Consider the following 15,017-nt stretch of genomic DNA (forward strand, 5'->3'; position numbering starts at 1 on the left):
TGTCTGCGGTTGTTTTGTTTTGTAACGGCGGCGCTGCGATGTTTCATTCTGTGCTCATTTGTAATTGCTTGTCAAAGTGGAAATGAATACAAATGGGCAGAGTGCGGCGGGTGCAGGTTGCGAAGTCCTAGACATACCCGACGTCGGCACCAGAAACGTGCCCGGTCTGGTCTGGCCGGTTCATTGGTAGCATTTTGCAATAGCCACGGGGTTGTGCTGGAAGGAATCACAACTCCCGTGCCGTCTCCTGTTCAGTGCATGCTCCGAATTGATGAAAAGCCGCAGTTTCAGATGTATACTGCAGTAAGGAGACTGCACCGCAGCAGGATTGTGCTCAGCAACGGGCGGCTGTAAAAGGAACTAGTCTGGCACTAAATGCGCACGGCGGCACACGATACAATACTATTACACCTTTCGCCTCTTGTCCCATTGCTTTAGGCAGCGGCCGGGGATACATCTCACGCCAGAATGTGAACTGGACGATCGCCGCGAACACCGAAGACAGGATCCAAAGTGCCACTTTTTGGTGCACGGTTCGAAACTTCGCTCGAGGATTTGTTGTTGTTGTTGTGAAAATAGCGAAGGGCAGCTGATATTTGTGCGTGGCTGTGGCTGTGCCGCCGCAGACACGGCTGGGACGCGCCTGGTGCACAAGTGGATGATGCAGCGCCGGTGTGTGGCAGCGCTGGAGATGTGAGTCTCCCCTTCTCTCCCCTCAGCTCAATGTGCCAGGATGGAGCGATCTCGGTGCTGGGATGACGCAAACCACCGTCCTCAACCGCAACCCTCACCCCCCGCCCAAAAATAATAATAAGAGGTGTTTCTGGGCGAAGATGGCCGCAACTTCCACCCAACATGATGAACGCTGCGTTGCTCCAAACGCCAGGGCCAGCGACGTTTCGTCGGCATCAGGAGAAATAGTTCAACTTTTCTCTGCTTGCATCTGGTGAATTTGTTGGCGCCGATGTTGGCAGGGTCGGATGTGTGAGGCTGGTGTGATGTGAATCTGCAGAGAGTGGGCAGGGGAGAGAGGAGCTCGCTCGCCGTCGCCAGGAGCAGGCTTTCCCCCCGGAGTGCCATGGATAAGTCTGGTGTGACTCTCCTTGCTGCTCCTACGGATTGGATGGCAACAGTTGACCACCCGTACATGCAACCCAAGTGAACGCTCAACAGAATAGCAACGCGGCTGATCTAGCAAGACAAACCCGGTCAATGTATATCGAGGCAAAGGTCCGTTCGCCGCGGAGCCAGCCCGAGCCGCACTTGTCCACAATATGACCAGAGGCGCCTGGATGTGTCGCCGGCAAGACAACGGATTACAAATCTGGTATGTCCCCCGCCAGAACGACAAACCCTGCACGGATTCAGAGCGGGCCCAGAAATGGCGACTGTCTTTAGCATCTCTGTTGTTTTTTACCGTCCTGCTATCTGATTACTTGTGGCTGTGTGCGGATGCGAATCTCACCAGAAGCAGAGACCAGGAGCGGAGCACTTCAGCCGAGCCGACGGGGGGGAACCGCTCACTGTCCCCACTGTTCCTCAGCGCTGATCAGCCTAGGAGCACCGCCAGCAGTGACAAACGTGCTATTTTTCTAGGTAATACCACTAGCAGACCCATCTGCCAACTGGAACCGTGTCGCCCATATTATGTGTGTGAGCAGTGTGTAAGTATTGAAGATGCAGAGACTGTGTGCGGGAGCGCCGGCGAGGATGCGTCCAATGGGTCTCCGCCGCTGTCCTTCAACAATTTCCACCTTTCCTTTTGTGAATCCTACACCCTTTCTGAACTGTTCGCCGGGATGTCGAGACCAGAGGGCTCCAATTGCGATCTGAGCCTTGTGCTGGACGGCGACGCCACCGTCTGCATTCAGTGCGTTGAGATTTATCAACGTTTGGACCAACATGCCCAAGAGAAATACGAGGAGTTCCAGAGCTTGTTTCAGAAGTATTTACAGTGGGGAGATTACTCTGTGAAAAGTTGCATCGATGACTGCAAGGTAAGAGCGTGGAGCTTTTATTCACCGTGTCTGTTGCTTGGCTGCGTTGGAGAGTATGGAGTTGGCCATCTCTCTCTGTCGGCGTGGCCACGATCTTTGGTGGCAGGTGTGTGCCCGGATTCCTCAACTAGGATCTTGTTTGAAGTGTGCGATGTGCGGAAAACTATGTTGCTTTGTGTGATATTAAAGCAAGTGTTGTATCTGAGCGGTTTGAACGGAAGATGGTGCTGGTGATTTTTGCGCAGTTGTGAAATGCGGAGAGCGGCGCAATGTGAAGGCAGCCGGTCCCACAGTACTGGGATCTAACCAGCCGTGTGTTTCCACCGGGATGCTAGCGCGGAGGGTTTCCTGAAGAAAGTGGCACTGCACTTGTGGACTGTTGTGCTGCCCGACCACCTAGTCGGGTCTGAGTGGCTTCTGCTGTTGCGGTTGTATATTTTGTTCCAAGGTTTAATGAGCGTACTCTTGGCCGTTGGCACACACCAGACGCGCCGTGGTTGCGAATCCCACCATGCAGTTACGATGCAACTCTGCACATTCGCAAAGCAGAGCTTTGCATTCCAAAAGGCCACGATAAATCTAATTTATGTATATGCGATAAACCGCCCGATGCTTTCTTTCCCTGCTGCCTATTTATTGAATGTCGACTCTTACTAATATGTTGTACATGTCAATATACACGAGATCGAAAAAAACCCTTCATTTAGTTGATTTTTAATCTTGGTCCTGACTGCTTATATAGTAAATAGGATAAGCATTAGATAAGTTAAAACAATGAATGTGACGTATAACTCCGCGGTTAGTGAAGGAGTCTGGTCAGGCGACGATATCGCCTTTTTGAACTTATTATTATTCGCCTCACAACCTCAAATGCAGCCGGGAGTGAGCACAGGAGGGTCAGTCAGACTATGTTTGCAGTGCTATTAAAACCAGGACAGTCACAAACTTTGTCAGATCATTTGCAAACACTTAGGAAAAGGGGTGCAACAAGAGAATATTTGAAGTGCACAACTCATCATTCTTGTTCAACTACTAGATCAATAAATGCCAATACTCATATTGATTAGAACATCAGCCACCAACAGGGGAAAACGAGGGCTGTGTTGTTTTTTCAAATATTTCCTCGTTGCAGTAATTCAGGCAGGGTGGAGCTCCAAGAAGTCAGGATAATGGGAACACATCTGTTTGGGATGGGTAAGGATGGGAGAGGAGAGATGTGGTGGGGCCTGGTTGAAGTAAGGCTGGAGAAGGAACAAACATTATAAACAAAGAGACCTTTCCATACATTTGTGTAAATAAACTGAACTGACCAATAAGACCTATCTATATACAGGCCATTACATATATAGGTTATCTTTCCAGTCCAATATCAATAATTTAAAACTATCGTACACATTTCAAAAGATAATTGATTTTGCTTCTGTATTCATAAGACTGGGACATTATTTTAAACATTAAGTTAAATGTATTGGTGCTGAAAGGCACTTTTAATTTGCTTGCCAACTGGGGAATCAATTCACTTTCAAAACCAGCTGCATTATATTATGCTTTCTTGATCATGCAAAGTTAAGAAAGCCAACTTTATATATTTTTCTTATTTTTCACACTTCTAATTTCATTTTAGATGTTGTAAATAAATGCTAATGTGATAAATAATGTAAATCAGAATGAGTGATGTAAATAAATGTATGCCTGCGTTTAATGTGGAAAGAGCATTACGCTCATCCACAGTGTTGTGGTACCATTGAATGGTCTGCGAAATATCAACCCGGGACTAGGAATTGCTCATTTATTGTGTTCTATGCAGAGGAATGTAAGATTCAGAATGCATTCTTAACGTCAGTGATGAGTTGGGACATTGCACCATTACCTTTCATTCGTGCACTGCAAAGGTACCGATCAAAAGACACAGTTTGTTAAGAGTTCTTTCTGGATTTTTTAAAATCTGCACAACATTGTGCAAACACGTTGCTTTCCTCGTTGTACTTGCTGTTTATTATGGCTGACAACCACTTTTGTGTTATTGTGATAATACTTAATAATAATGGAAAACATTTGTGGAGGTTCCTATTGCAAGCCTATATACTGATATGGAATAAGCAAGAAGAACAGCATTATTTCTCATAAGTAGCGAGGTATGTATCCATTTTGTGCAGGCGTAGCTTACTTTTTCCTTTTTTGTTTGCTGGCAGTATCAATGAGCAAACATTAATATCAAGACTGATCCTCCGTAGGATTGATATTGCTTACAGAGATCTTTCTAAGCCAAGTTCAAAAAAACAACATCTTCCATCACTGATAAATTGCATTATTGAAATTCGGTAATACTGTACGGAAATGAATGCTTTGACAAGATATAAAGATATAATCAAATAGTTCATGACTTGCACCTGATGTGACATGATTATCAGAAATATTTCACATGAAACGTGTTATTTAGTAAAACAAAGCAAAATACACCTTATAAGGAATATAAGGAATAAAGTGGATGAGCTTGAGGCTCAGTTAGAAACTGGCAAGTATGATGTTGTGGGAATTACTGAGACATGGCTGCAAGAGGGCCAGGGCTGGGAACTGAATATTCAAGGGACTATGGGGCCATGAGGGAGGAGCAGGCCAAAGTTGACTGGAAAGATACACTAGCAGGGATGACAGTGGAACAAAAATGGCAGGTGCTTCTAGGAATAATACAGAAGGTGCAGGATCAGTTCATTCCTAGGAGTAAGAAAGATTCTAAGGGGAGAAAGGAACAACCATGGCTGACAAGGGACGTCAGGGACAGTATAAAAATTAAAGCGAAGAAGTACAACGTAGCAAAGATGAGCGGGAAGCAAGAGGATTGGGTAATGTTTAAAGAACAACTGAGATAACCAAAAAGACAATACGGGGAGAAAAGATGAGGTACGAAGGTAAGCTAGCCAAGAATATAAATCAGGATAGTAAAAGCTTCTTTAGGTATTTGAAGAGGAAAAAATTAGTTAAGACCAAAGTTGGACCCTTGAAGATCGATAAAGGTGAATTTATTATGGGGAACAAGGAAATGGCAGATGAGTTGAACAGGTACTTTGGATCTGTCTTCACGAAGGAGGACACAAACAATCTTCCTGATGTATTAGTGGCCAGAGGATCTGGGGTGACAGAGGAACTGAAGGAAATCCACATTAGGCAGGAAATGGTGTTGGATAGACTGATTGGACTGAAGGCTGAAAAATCCCCAGGGCCTGATGGTCTGCATCCCAGGGCACTTAAGGAAGTGGCTTTAGAAATCGTGGATGCATTGGTGATAATTTTCCAATGTTCTATAGACTCAGGATCAGTTCCTGTGGATTGGAGGGTAGCTAATGTTATCCCACTTTTTAAGAAAGGCGGAGAGAGAAAATGGGGAATTATAGACCAGTTAGCCTGACTTCGGTGCTGGGGAAGATGCTGGAGTCATTTATAAAAGATGAAATAGCAGCACATTTGGATAGCAGTAACAGGTTCGGTCCGAGTCAGCAGGGATTTACGAAGGGGAAATCATGCTTGACTAATCTTCTGGAATTTTTTGAAGCTGTAACTAGGGACATGGACAAGGGAGAGCCAGTGGATGTTGTGTACCTGGACCTTCAGAAAGCATTTGATAAAGTCCCACATAGGAGATTAGTGGGAAAAATTAGGGCACATGGTATTGGGGGTAGAGTGCTGACATGGATAGAGAAGTGGTTGGCAGACAGGAAACAAAGAGTAGGGATGAACGGGTCCCTTTCAGAATGGCAGGCAGTGACTAGTGGGGTACTGCAAGGCCCGGTGCTGGTACAGCAGCTATTTACAATATACATCAATGATTTGGATGAAGGGATTCAAAGTAACATTAGCAAATTTGCAGATGACACAAAGCTGGGTGGCAGTGTGAACTGTGAGGAGGATTCTATGAGAATGCAGGGTGACTTGGACAGGTTGGGGGAGTGGGCAGATGCATGGCAGATCAAGTTTAATGCGGATAAATGTGAGGTTATCCACTTAGGTAGCAAAAACAGGAGGCAGATTACTATCTAAATGGCGTCAAGTTGGGAAAAGGGGAAGTCCAACAGGATCTGGGGCTCCTTGTACATCAGTCTATGAAAGTACACATGCAGGTACAGCAGGCAGTGAAGAAAGCGAATGGCATGTTGGCCTTTATAACAAGAGGAATCGAATATAGGAGCAAAGAGGTCCTTCTGCAGTTGTACAGAGCCCTAGTGAGACCACACCTGGAGTATTGTGTGCAGTTTTGGTCCCCTAATTTGAGGAAGGACATTCTTGCTATTGAGGGAGTGCAGCATAGGTTTACAAGGTTAATTCCCGGGATGGCGGGACTGTCATATGCTGAGAGAATGGAGCAGCTGAGCTTGTACACTCTGGAGTTTAGAAGGATGAGAGGGTATCTCATTGAAACATATAAGATTGTTAAGGGCTTGGACACGCTAGAGGCAGGAAACATATTCCTAATGTCAGGGGAGTCCAGAACCAGGAGCCACAGTTTAAGAATAAGGAGTAAGCCATTTAGAACGGAGGCGTGGAAACACTTTTTCTCACGGAGTCTGTGGAATTATCTGCCTCAGAGGGTGGTGGAGGCAGGTTATCTGGATGCTTTCAAGAGAGAGCTAGATAGGGCTCTTAAAAAATAGCGGAGTCAGGGGATATGGGGAGAAGGCAGGAACGGGGTACTGATTGGGGATGATCAGCCATGATCACATTGAATGGCGGTGCTGGCTCGAAGGGCCAAATGGCCTACTCCTGCACCTATTGTCTATTGTCTATTTCTAATTGGATTGGGTATTGCCTTTTTTCCCCCTAAAGTCAAAATTGCCGACATATTTTAGTGGCTTTCCCAGAGTAGGAAGGCTCCGATTATAAATATAACTTAATTTAAAAAAATCAGAATTAGAATTAACATTTCTACCAGATATTTAAAGCTAAGAAAACAGACCACAAGATGCTTACTGAGATTGTAGAAAATGGGCTTTAATATAGGCTACGATAGAATAATCCCTTTAAATGAATGTTTTACTTATACTTAAGATTTGGGTTTGAACTGATTCCTTCGACATGTCGGTTAGTGGAGTAGTACAAGCCCTCTTTTCAGGGCCTTGACAGCCATGGAGTTAGAATACAGTAAGCAACATTGAGGCAAGGGACAAACATACTCCTCAGTAGTTTTGTCTACTCGTATCTGGTAGCAACTTTATGATTGTTTTACCTGGTCTCCTCTAGGTAGACATACAAAGCTGGAGTAACTTGGCGGGTTGGGCAGCATCTCTGGAGAAAAGGAATAGGTAACTCTTTGTGTCGAGACCCTTCTTCAGACTGAGTTCCAGGCTCGGCTCCTTTAGTATTCTTCATCATCTATTTCACTGTTCAGCTGATCAGACCTGCTCAGTAGGAAACCAAGTATTGTTCTTGTTTTGATAACATGGTTAATTGGATAATTATTGAATATGTACATCAGCTGAGAGATTATGGTTACTTATGTTTGAGGGGGTAATGATCGAAGAACATAATGGGAAATACTTGCATCTCACTTTGTTCTGAATGACTTGGCAGAGTAGATTCGATGGGCCGAATGGCCTATTTCTGTTTCTATCACAGAAACTTATGACCATGCTTCCTCTGTCTGTAGAAAATAATTATTGAACACAAAGTTATTGTTTATAGCGATTCAAAAACAGAATGCAGGAAGACCTTAATGGATCAAGCAGCATCTATGGAGGCAAAAGGTGTAGGTTAATGTTTTGGATTAGCACTGTGCAGAAGGACAGAGAAGGAAATGGTCAGATTGCCAGTGTGTAGCAGGGTGGTGTGGGATGGGGCTGCTAGCTCATAGGCGGAAGCAGATGAGCTGATGGATCTACTTGAGGATAAAGAATGAACTAAGGTAGAATAAAACTGGGTGAATGGGTGACTGCGTGGGATGAGAACACCAGGGGATGTGAGTGACTTGGAAAACTCAATGTTCATACCTTATGGTTGTAAGCTACCCAAGCAGAATATGAGATGTTGTTCCTCCAATTTGAATTAGGCTTGTCCATAGCAGTGAAGAATGCCAAGGACAGACTGGTCAGTGTGGGACTGGGAAGGAGAGTTAAACTGACATGCAACCAGAAGGTGGCCATGATGGGCAGTGCACAAAATGGCCACTGAGTCTCTGATTGTTTCCACCAACGAAGAGGAGACTACATCGCAAGCACCAAATGGAGTAAGCCTGGTTGGAAGAGGTATAAATGAAGCACTGCCTTATCTGGAGTGGCTGTTTAGGTCGTTAGATAGGGACCAGAAAGAAAGCGAAGGAACAGTTGTTAAAATTCCTTGGTTGAATGGGAAAGCATCTCAGATGGTGGGTGGAGAGTGGTAAGTTCATCAGGGAGTCTTGAAGCAAGGGTGACCTATACCTTTTGCCTCCACAGATTCTGCAGAAAAGAGATGGAGAGGGAAAGATCGGGTAATTTTTTTATTTCTTTGTTTGTTGTGGGTATTTGATCTTGATCAATAAAAACGATAAAGTTGCTTTCCGAGTGCATCTTTCATACAATGTGAAACTAGTTATTCCTATGGCTATGTGTTCGATTTCCAACTCCTTATTCAGTTCCAATGCCTTTAATAAAATTTGATTTTGTAATACTGCTGGAGAAGGTGACTAAGCCTAATTTGATATCCATATGCAATTGTTTCCCTGTTTTTTTGGGGGGGTTTTTGCTGGGTAATTTCTGGCTCCACGAGTCTTTGCCTATTCTGAAATATTGCAATATAATTTTGTCTTTAAAATTTTTTTTTGATACCATTGGTTTGCTTATTTTGATTTTTTTTTTAGTTTAAACCTATCTTGCATAGTTAGGAACAGATTAACATTGTTTTATTTACATTCACATCAGATTATTTTGCACCTGAGGATTTTGGTTAAAATAATCTGCCAGTAAAATTGAAACACAGGGCTGGAAATTCTACCGTGACTGACAAGTAGATTTCATATTTGATACTCGTGACAGGTTTATTTGAAATCCTAGCTGTGATGTTTCTATTTCATAACATGATTTAGAAGTTGAAAGGTCAGGTTTAAACATTTAAAGCCTTTTCTTCTGCACATGATGTCTAGTATCATGTCCAGAAGAATGCCTTTTTTTTACGGTTCAATATACACAGACATTTCATCTGATATTTGATTAGTATGGGTATCAGGGGTTCTGGGGAGAAGGCAGGAGAATAGGATTAGGAGAGATAGATCAGTGACATCTAAGGGGAGATCAGTCAGCGTGGAGCAGAGTGTTCAGGATGAGGAGTGGAGATGTGATTTTGTGCACGTGTATCTGAAGGGGAATTGCAGAGGAGATTTGAGGTGGCCAGGCAGAAGACTAGAGAAGTGAGCGGGAGAGATCAGGGCAACTTTGGAATGTCAGACGCAGGGGATGTAAAGGTTGGAACATCACTGAGGACCTGGTAATGAAAGATGGTCTGCAGTTTAATTTTGTGATGAGTAATGGTGCATTTTCTGTGTTAATTGCGGTTTGTATGGCATTACCCACCGGATGGTTACATTGTTGTAAAGCTCCACTAGTAACAGCTTGTGGGACAGCATTTAGCTGTCGAGTCACAGGTGGACTACATGCCTTCTTTGAATTCCATGTTCACCGAGGCAGACACTTTATAGGTCACCCTGTTCGCTAGTCAATGGGGAAACTGATTTCCTGGATGTTTTTTCTCCTCTGCTTTTATCGGAAATGTTAAGCAAAGATATTGACGTAAAAAAAATAATCGGCCATTTCAATGCGGTAAACCAGACAGTCATCACAATAAATAGGGGAGAATAGTAGAAAGGTCACAAAAAAATATGTTGGACAATTTTGATGTTGTATAATTTTTAATGTTTTTTACCAGAGGGGAAAAGTGTTATAAAATGTTTTGGAATAGTCTATTTTTTTAAATGTGTGCCAACAGCATTTAGACTGTGAAATGAATAAGCTTTCCCACAGCCATGCCTCTCACTCACTTTATTTTCTGTGAGATTTTTTTCTAGTGCATAATGTTCCCATTATTTCTGTTACATTTCCCTGAGTGCGTCTCTGACTACCCGACACTATTTTGAAGGGTGGATAGGGAATTTACTTTCATCAATGTATTTGAGATCTGTTTATCTGGGCTCTATGTTCTGCCACTGTAGGGACAGATGGTGCAAGGTGCCAGCAAGTTCACGAATTGCACATATGAATGTGTTTGCAGAAGTTCGGAGACTGCTGACACTTTTAAGGAACGGTAGAATTTACCAGCCAAGTAAAGGCTCTAACACTGGCAGTTTACACTACTCAGGAGTTGATGATCACAACCCGCTCTCCCACTGAGGTGTGTTGAGGTATCTGTTAAATATAGGAAGCAAGTACTGTATAACACATCAGACACTTACAGATTACTTTATAATGTGAACTTCATGTTCTCTTCAAACATGTGCAGGATGCCTCATTCGGTGCAACATTTATAGTTTGCTCTCTGAAGCCAGAGAGCAAAAAGCAACAATGATTTTGTTCCAGCATTTGGAAGTGAATTTGACAAAATCTTTGGATGTTTTCATCTGGCTCCAATTACCTGAACACGTTGGAATTTGTTGTAGAAGGTTATGATAATCATCGGGAAATGTCTGACATCCATATTAAAATCATCTTTATCTGGACAATATGAGAGTAATATGCAATTGGAAATTATGAAATGTTCCAAATAGCTACTGACCTTTAATAATAATAATAATAATGAGATTTTCCAATGAATATTAGGTCAATCACCCTTGAATTTAACCCCATACATCGCACATGTGAAATACAGCAGATTTTTGAAGATGTCACTAGAAGGGTTGATGGCGGCAGTTTTCAACATTGTATACATGGGTTTCAGCAAAGCATTTGATAAGTTACCGCGGGGTAGGGTGCTCGGGAAGGCTGTGAACTATAAATGTTGTACTGAATGAGGCATGGGATCCAAAGAAAACGTGCCAACTGGATGGGAAGCAGAATTATGGTGAAAGGTTGTCTTTCGGGCTGGAGGCCTGTGACTCGTGACTAGTGGTGTGCCTCAGGGTTCGGTGTTGGGCCCATTGCTGTTTGTGATCTATATCAATGATTCTGATGGGAACATATAAGGCATGGATTTGCAGATGACACTAAAGTGGGTGGTATTTTAGAGAACAAAGATGATTGCCAAGGACCTTGATCAGTTATGCAGGTGGGCTGATGCACATTTGCTGGAGTTGAATAGAGATAAGTGCAAGGTTTTGCATTTTGGGAAGTCTAACTAGTGAAGGACCTACACCGTGAATGGCTTGGCTCTGAGGAGTGGTGTAGAGCAGAGGGATCTAGGAGTGCAGATGCATGGTTCCTTGAAAGTGGTTTCATGGGTAGATAGGGTGGTCAAGAAGGCTATTGGCAGAAAAGAGGGTTCGACCCCTGAGGAGGAGTCTTGACTCAAACCATCACATATTCTTTTTCTCCAGAGATACTGCCTGACCCGCTGAGTCACTCCAGCATTTTTTGTCTATTTACGTCACATTGGCCTTCATCAGTCAGAATATTCAGCATAGATGTTGGGAGGTTGTGTTACAGTTGTACAAGACATTGGTGTGGTGTCATTTATGTTATTGTGTTCAGTTTTGGTTACCTTTTTGTAGGAAACGTGTTGTTAAGCTGGAAAGGATGCAGAGAAGATTTACAAGGATGTTGCCAGGACTCTGAACATACTAGGAACTTATTCCTTGAAACACAGGAGGATGAGGGGTGATCTTATGGAGATGTATAAGATCATGAGTGGAATAGATAGGGTAAATGCAGAGAGTGTTTTACCCAGAGTAGGGCAATCAAGAACCAGAGGATATAGATTTAAGGCAAGGGGGGGCGGGGGGAATTATTTAATGGGAACCTGAGGGGCAACATTTTTACACAAAGGGTGGTAAGTATGTGGAACGAGCTGTCAGAGGAGGTTGTTGAGGTTGGTACTATCACAACATTTAAAATTAATTTAAACAGGCACATGGATAGGATCGCTTTAGAAGGATACTAGACCAAGTGCAGACCCGTTGGGTCTGCTCCCCCAACTCAGCCGTTCCCTACCCGTAGCCCCCACGGGAGACGTGGTCCTCCAACTCAAGCGGCTCAGGAATCATTAGTGCGGCTGTTTTTAAATGGCGTCTTTGAGGCGAGATGCGGGAGCCAGCAGCCGTTATGGCCGCTGGCCAGCAGGAGGCGGCAAAATGAATGAGTGTGGGGGGGGGGGGGGGGGGGGGGAGTGGGGTGGTGGGGGGGAGGGGAAGAAGGATTTTATTAAAAATGTGTACATAAACACGACAAAATTTAATGAGGAGTCGATACTTGGAATGAAAAGTGAAATCTGTACCGAAAGGGAAAAAAAGTCGGCGTTTCTGGGTCTGAGGTTGGGGTAGCAACGAATCAAAGGCTGGCAGCCATAAGTCAGAAACACACACAGCCAGCCAGACAGCAGCCACACAGTTTTAATATTATATAGATAGATAGATAGATAGATAGATAGATGGGGCCAAATTCAGGCAGGTGGGACTGGTGTAGATGGAGCATGTTGGTTGGCGTGGGCAAGTTGGGCTGAAGGCCCTGTTTCCACACTGTATGACTCTATGATCAAACTAATACTGCAGCTTCAGACAGGGGACATTGGCATCCTTTAGGTCTGAAGAAAGACTGCAACCCAAGACATCACCTATCCATGTTCTCCAAGGTTGCTGCTTGACCCGCTGAGTTAATACAACGGGTCAAGCAGCAACCTGATGCCTTCCTGACTCAATATTGATTTCATAAATCAGTCTGGACATTGAAACTGAGCTATATCTAAAATGGAGATCAGAGAATGAAGGGAAAGTAAAAATGGGATTACACTAAAATGAGATGATAGTCAGCAAGGGTAGAACAGGGCTCGAAATTAGCGTTTGCCCGGGTGCCCGGGCAACATAAAGTTAAAAAAGTTAAGCGAGAGCCCTGTTGAAGGACTTATTTCCCTGTACCATCTCTCCATGACTCCAAACAACCTGCTGGGCAAGTCGATTTGTAAGCAATGGGTAGCTAGGATGGCTTGGCCTTATTTCAATTTAAATTGATAGCTCTGTCTCTAAGTCTCTCGGTTCAAATCTGTTTCCAACATTTGAAAGCTGAATCAGTTGATGTTATAGTGCAGAATCAGGATGTGCTGTATAGTCCAAATAAAACAATATCGCAAAAAACACTTTCCGATGTAAAATATCCCTCGGAAAAGATAGTCCCATTTAAATTTTATTTATCAATTACAACTGTAAAAAACAAATGATCAGGTCATTATGTCATTGCTCTTTCTTTATGGGGCCTTGTTATCAATTCTCTACCCAACATGATAGCACCAGATATTCTTCAGAATGCCTCATTGGCATAATATCGTTTGGGGGTTTGTGAAGGATTTACAATGATCAATAGCTACCTTTGTGTGTCAGAAGACGTGCTGCATTAATGCAGTGTTTGTGGTGTTGGCACAAGCTGTGGGTGAATCAAGGCATTTTCTGTGACATATTGTAACACTTGGTCTTGCATTAAGCAAAGCAAAAAAAACCAACATTTTGAGGTAAGTGTTTAAGTTTATACAATCTGTGGTTGAGTTTTCTCGGTGGCAAATCACCAATGAACTATCATGAAATGGAATCTCTGAGGTTAAATATGGATATAATAATTGGTATGAAACAGTTTAAGAAGTGAATTATGGATGCATCCAATTAAAATAATTAGTAACTGAAGGGATCGAAATTCTACTCCAGCAACTTTTAAGCAGTTGATAATTTGAGAATATTCTCAGAGATTAAATCTAATTAAAAAGTGGCATTAGTCTTGGCAGATAATTATTGTTGAGGATGAAACCCTTGTGTTCTTTGCACCAGAAGCAGGTATGATAGTAAAGGTTTGCTCTCTTAAAATTCACTGGAGAAATTAATTGTGGTTCTCGCTATTGTGTTGAGAAGATACAAAGCATTCTATGGATTTAAATTGTATTATTGTATTTTTGATTTTGCCACGATAAATTACCAGGGTGATAAAACGAAGTTGGCAGATTTACCATCCTATTATTTCTGCTATTGCCCACAGATATTTTTAAAGATGCCTATGGCAGAGTTACTGAAGTGTTGGTCCGTGGTCTGTTTTGATATGTTAATTGGCGCCCCATGGTGTGCTTTAAGCTAGAATCAGGTCAGAGATACAACCGATCCTCTGGCTGTTTTATTGGGACCTGTGGATGCGGGATTGCATGATCAGGACCCAACGGCCAACTAGTGTCTGCTGATGGTATTTCGCTACATCCACAGCAGCATTAGGTTCTGACACGATACGATATGATAGAAATTTATTTATCCCAGGAGGGAAATTGATCTGCCAACAGTCATAAAACACAAAATACATGAAACATGAAATTAAAGTGACGAGTGGAAAGGATTGGGGATGTGCAAAGAATGGGGAGGGGAGTCGGTCCACCCCACGACAGAAGGGGGAGGAGTTGTACAGTTTGATAGCCACAGGGAAGAAGGATCTCCTGTGGCGTTCTGTACTGCATCTTTGTGGAACCAGTCAGTTGCTGAAGGTACTCCTCAGGTTGACCGGTGTGTCATGGAGGGGGTGAGCTGTATTGTTCAAGATGTTCCACAGTTTGAGGAGCATCCTCCCCTCCAAGACCACCTCCCATAAATCCACCTCCGCCCCCAGGACGGAGCCAGCCTTCTTGATGAGCTTGTTGATCCTGTTGGAGTCCGCGGCCTTCACCCTGCTGCCCCAGCATATGGCAGCGCAGTAGATGGCACTGGCCACCATCGAACGGTAGAACATCTGCAGCATCTTACTGCAGACATTGAAGGAGCGGAGATTTCTCAAAAAAGTACAGCCGGCTCTGTCCCTACTTGTACAGGGCCTCAGCGTTGCTGGCTGGACCAGTCCAGTTTACTGTCCAGATGCACTCCGAGGTATTTGTACTTGTTTGTATTGGGAAGGGTGT

The 15,017-nt window shown here is 43.5% G+C and overlaps 1 protein-coding gene across 1 annotated transcript; it reads left to right on the forward strand.

The window, feature by feature from the left end:
• The first annotated feature begins 230 nt into the window (after window positions 1–230).
• Window positions 231–10,263, forward strand: LOC116974698 (transmembrane protein FAM155A-like). Its single transcript, XM_033023418.1, has 2 exons — window positions 231–1,997; window positions 10,168–10,263. Exons 1-2 carry the CDS (start codon window positions 1,275–1,277, stop codon window positions 10,261–10,263), a joined length of 819 nt encoding a protein of 272 aa, XP_032879309.1. The 5' UTR covers window positions 231–1,274.
• The last annotated feature ends 4,754 nt before the right edge of the window (window positions 10,264–15,017 follow it).

The sequence above is a fragment of the Amblyraja radiata genome, chromosome 6 (genome assembly GCF_010909765.2).
Source record: "Amblyraja radiata isolate CabotCenter1 chromosome 6, sAmbRad1.1.pri, whole genome shotgun sequence".
Taxonomy (NCBI): Eukaryota; Metazoa; Chordata; class Chondrichthyes; order Rajiformes; family Rajidae; genus Amblyraja; species Amblyraja radiata.

Excerpts from the sequence above, each read along its gene's own strand:
- LOC116974698 (XM_033023418.1), top strand. The coding sequence starts at position 1,275 with ATGACCAGAGGCGCCTGGATGTGTCGCCGGCAAGACAACGGATTACAA. Across the intron at positions 1,998-10,167 it reads GTTGCATCGATGACTGCAAG|GGACAGATGGTGCAAGGTGC; the intron begins GTAAGAGCGTGG and ends CTGCCACTGTAG.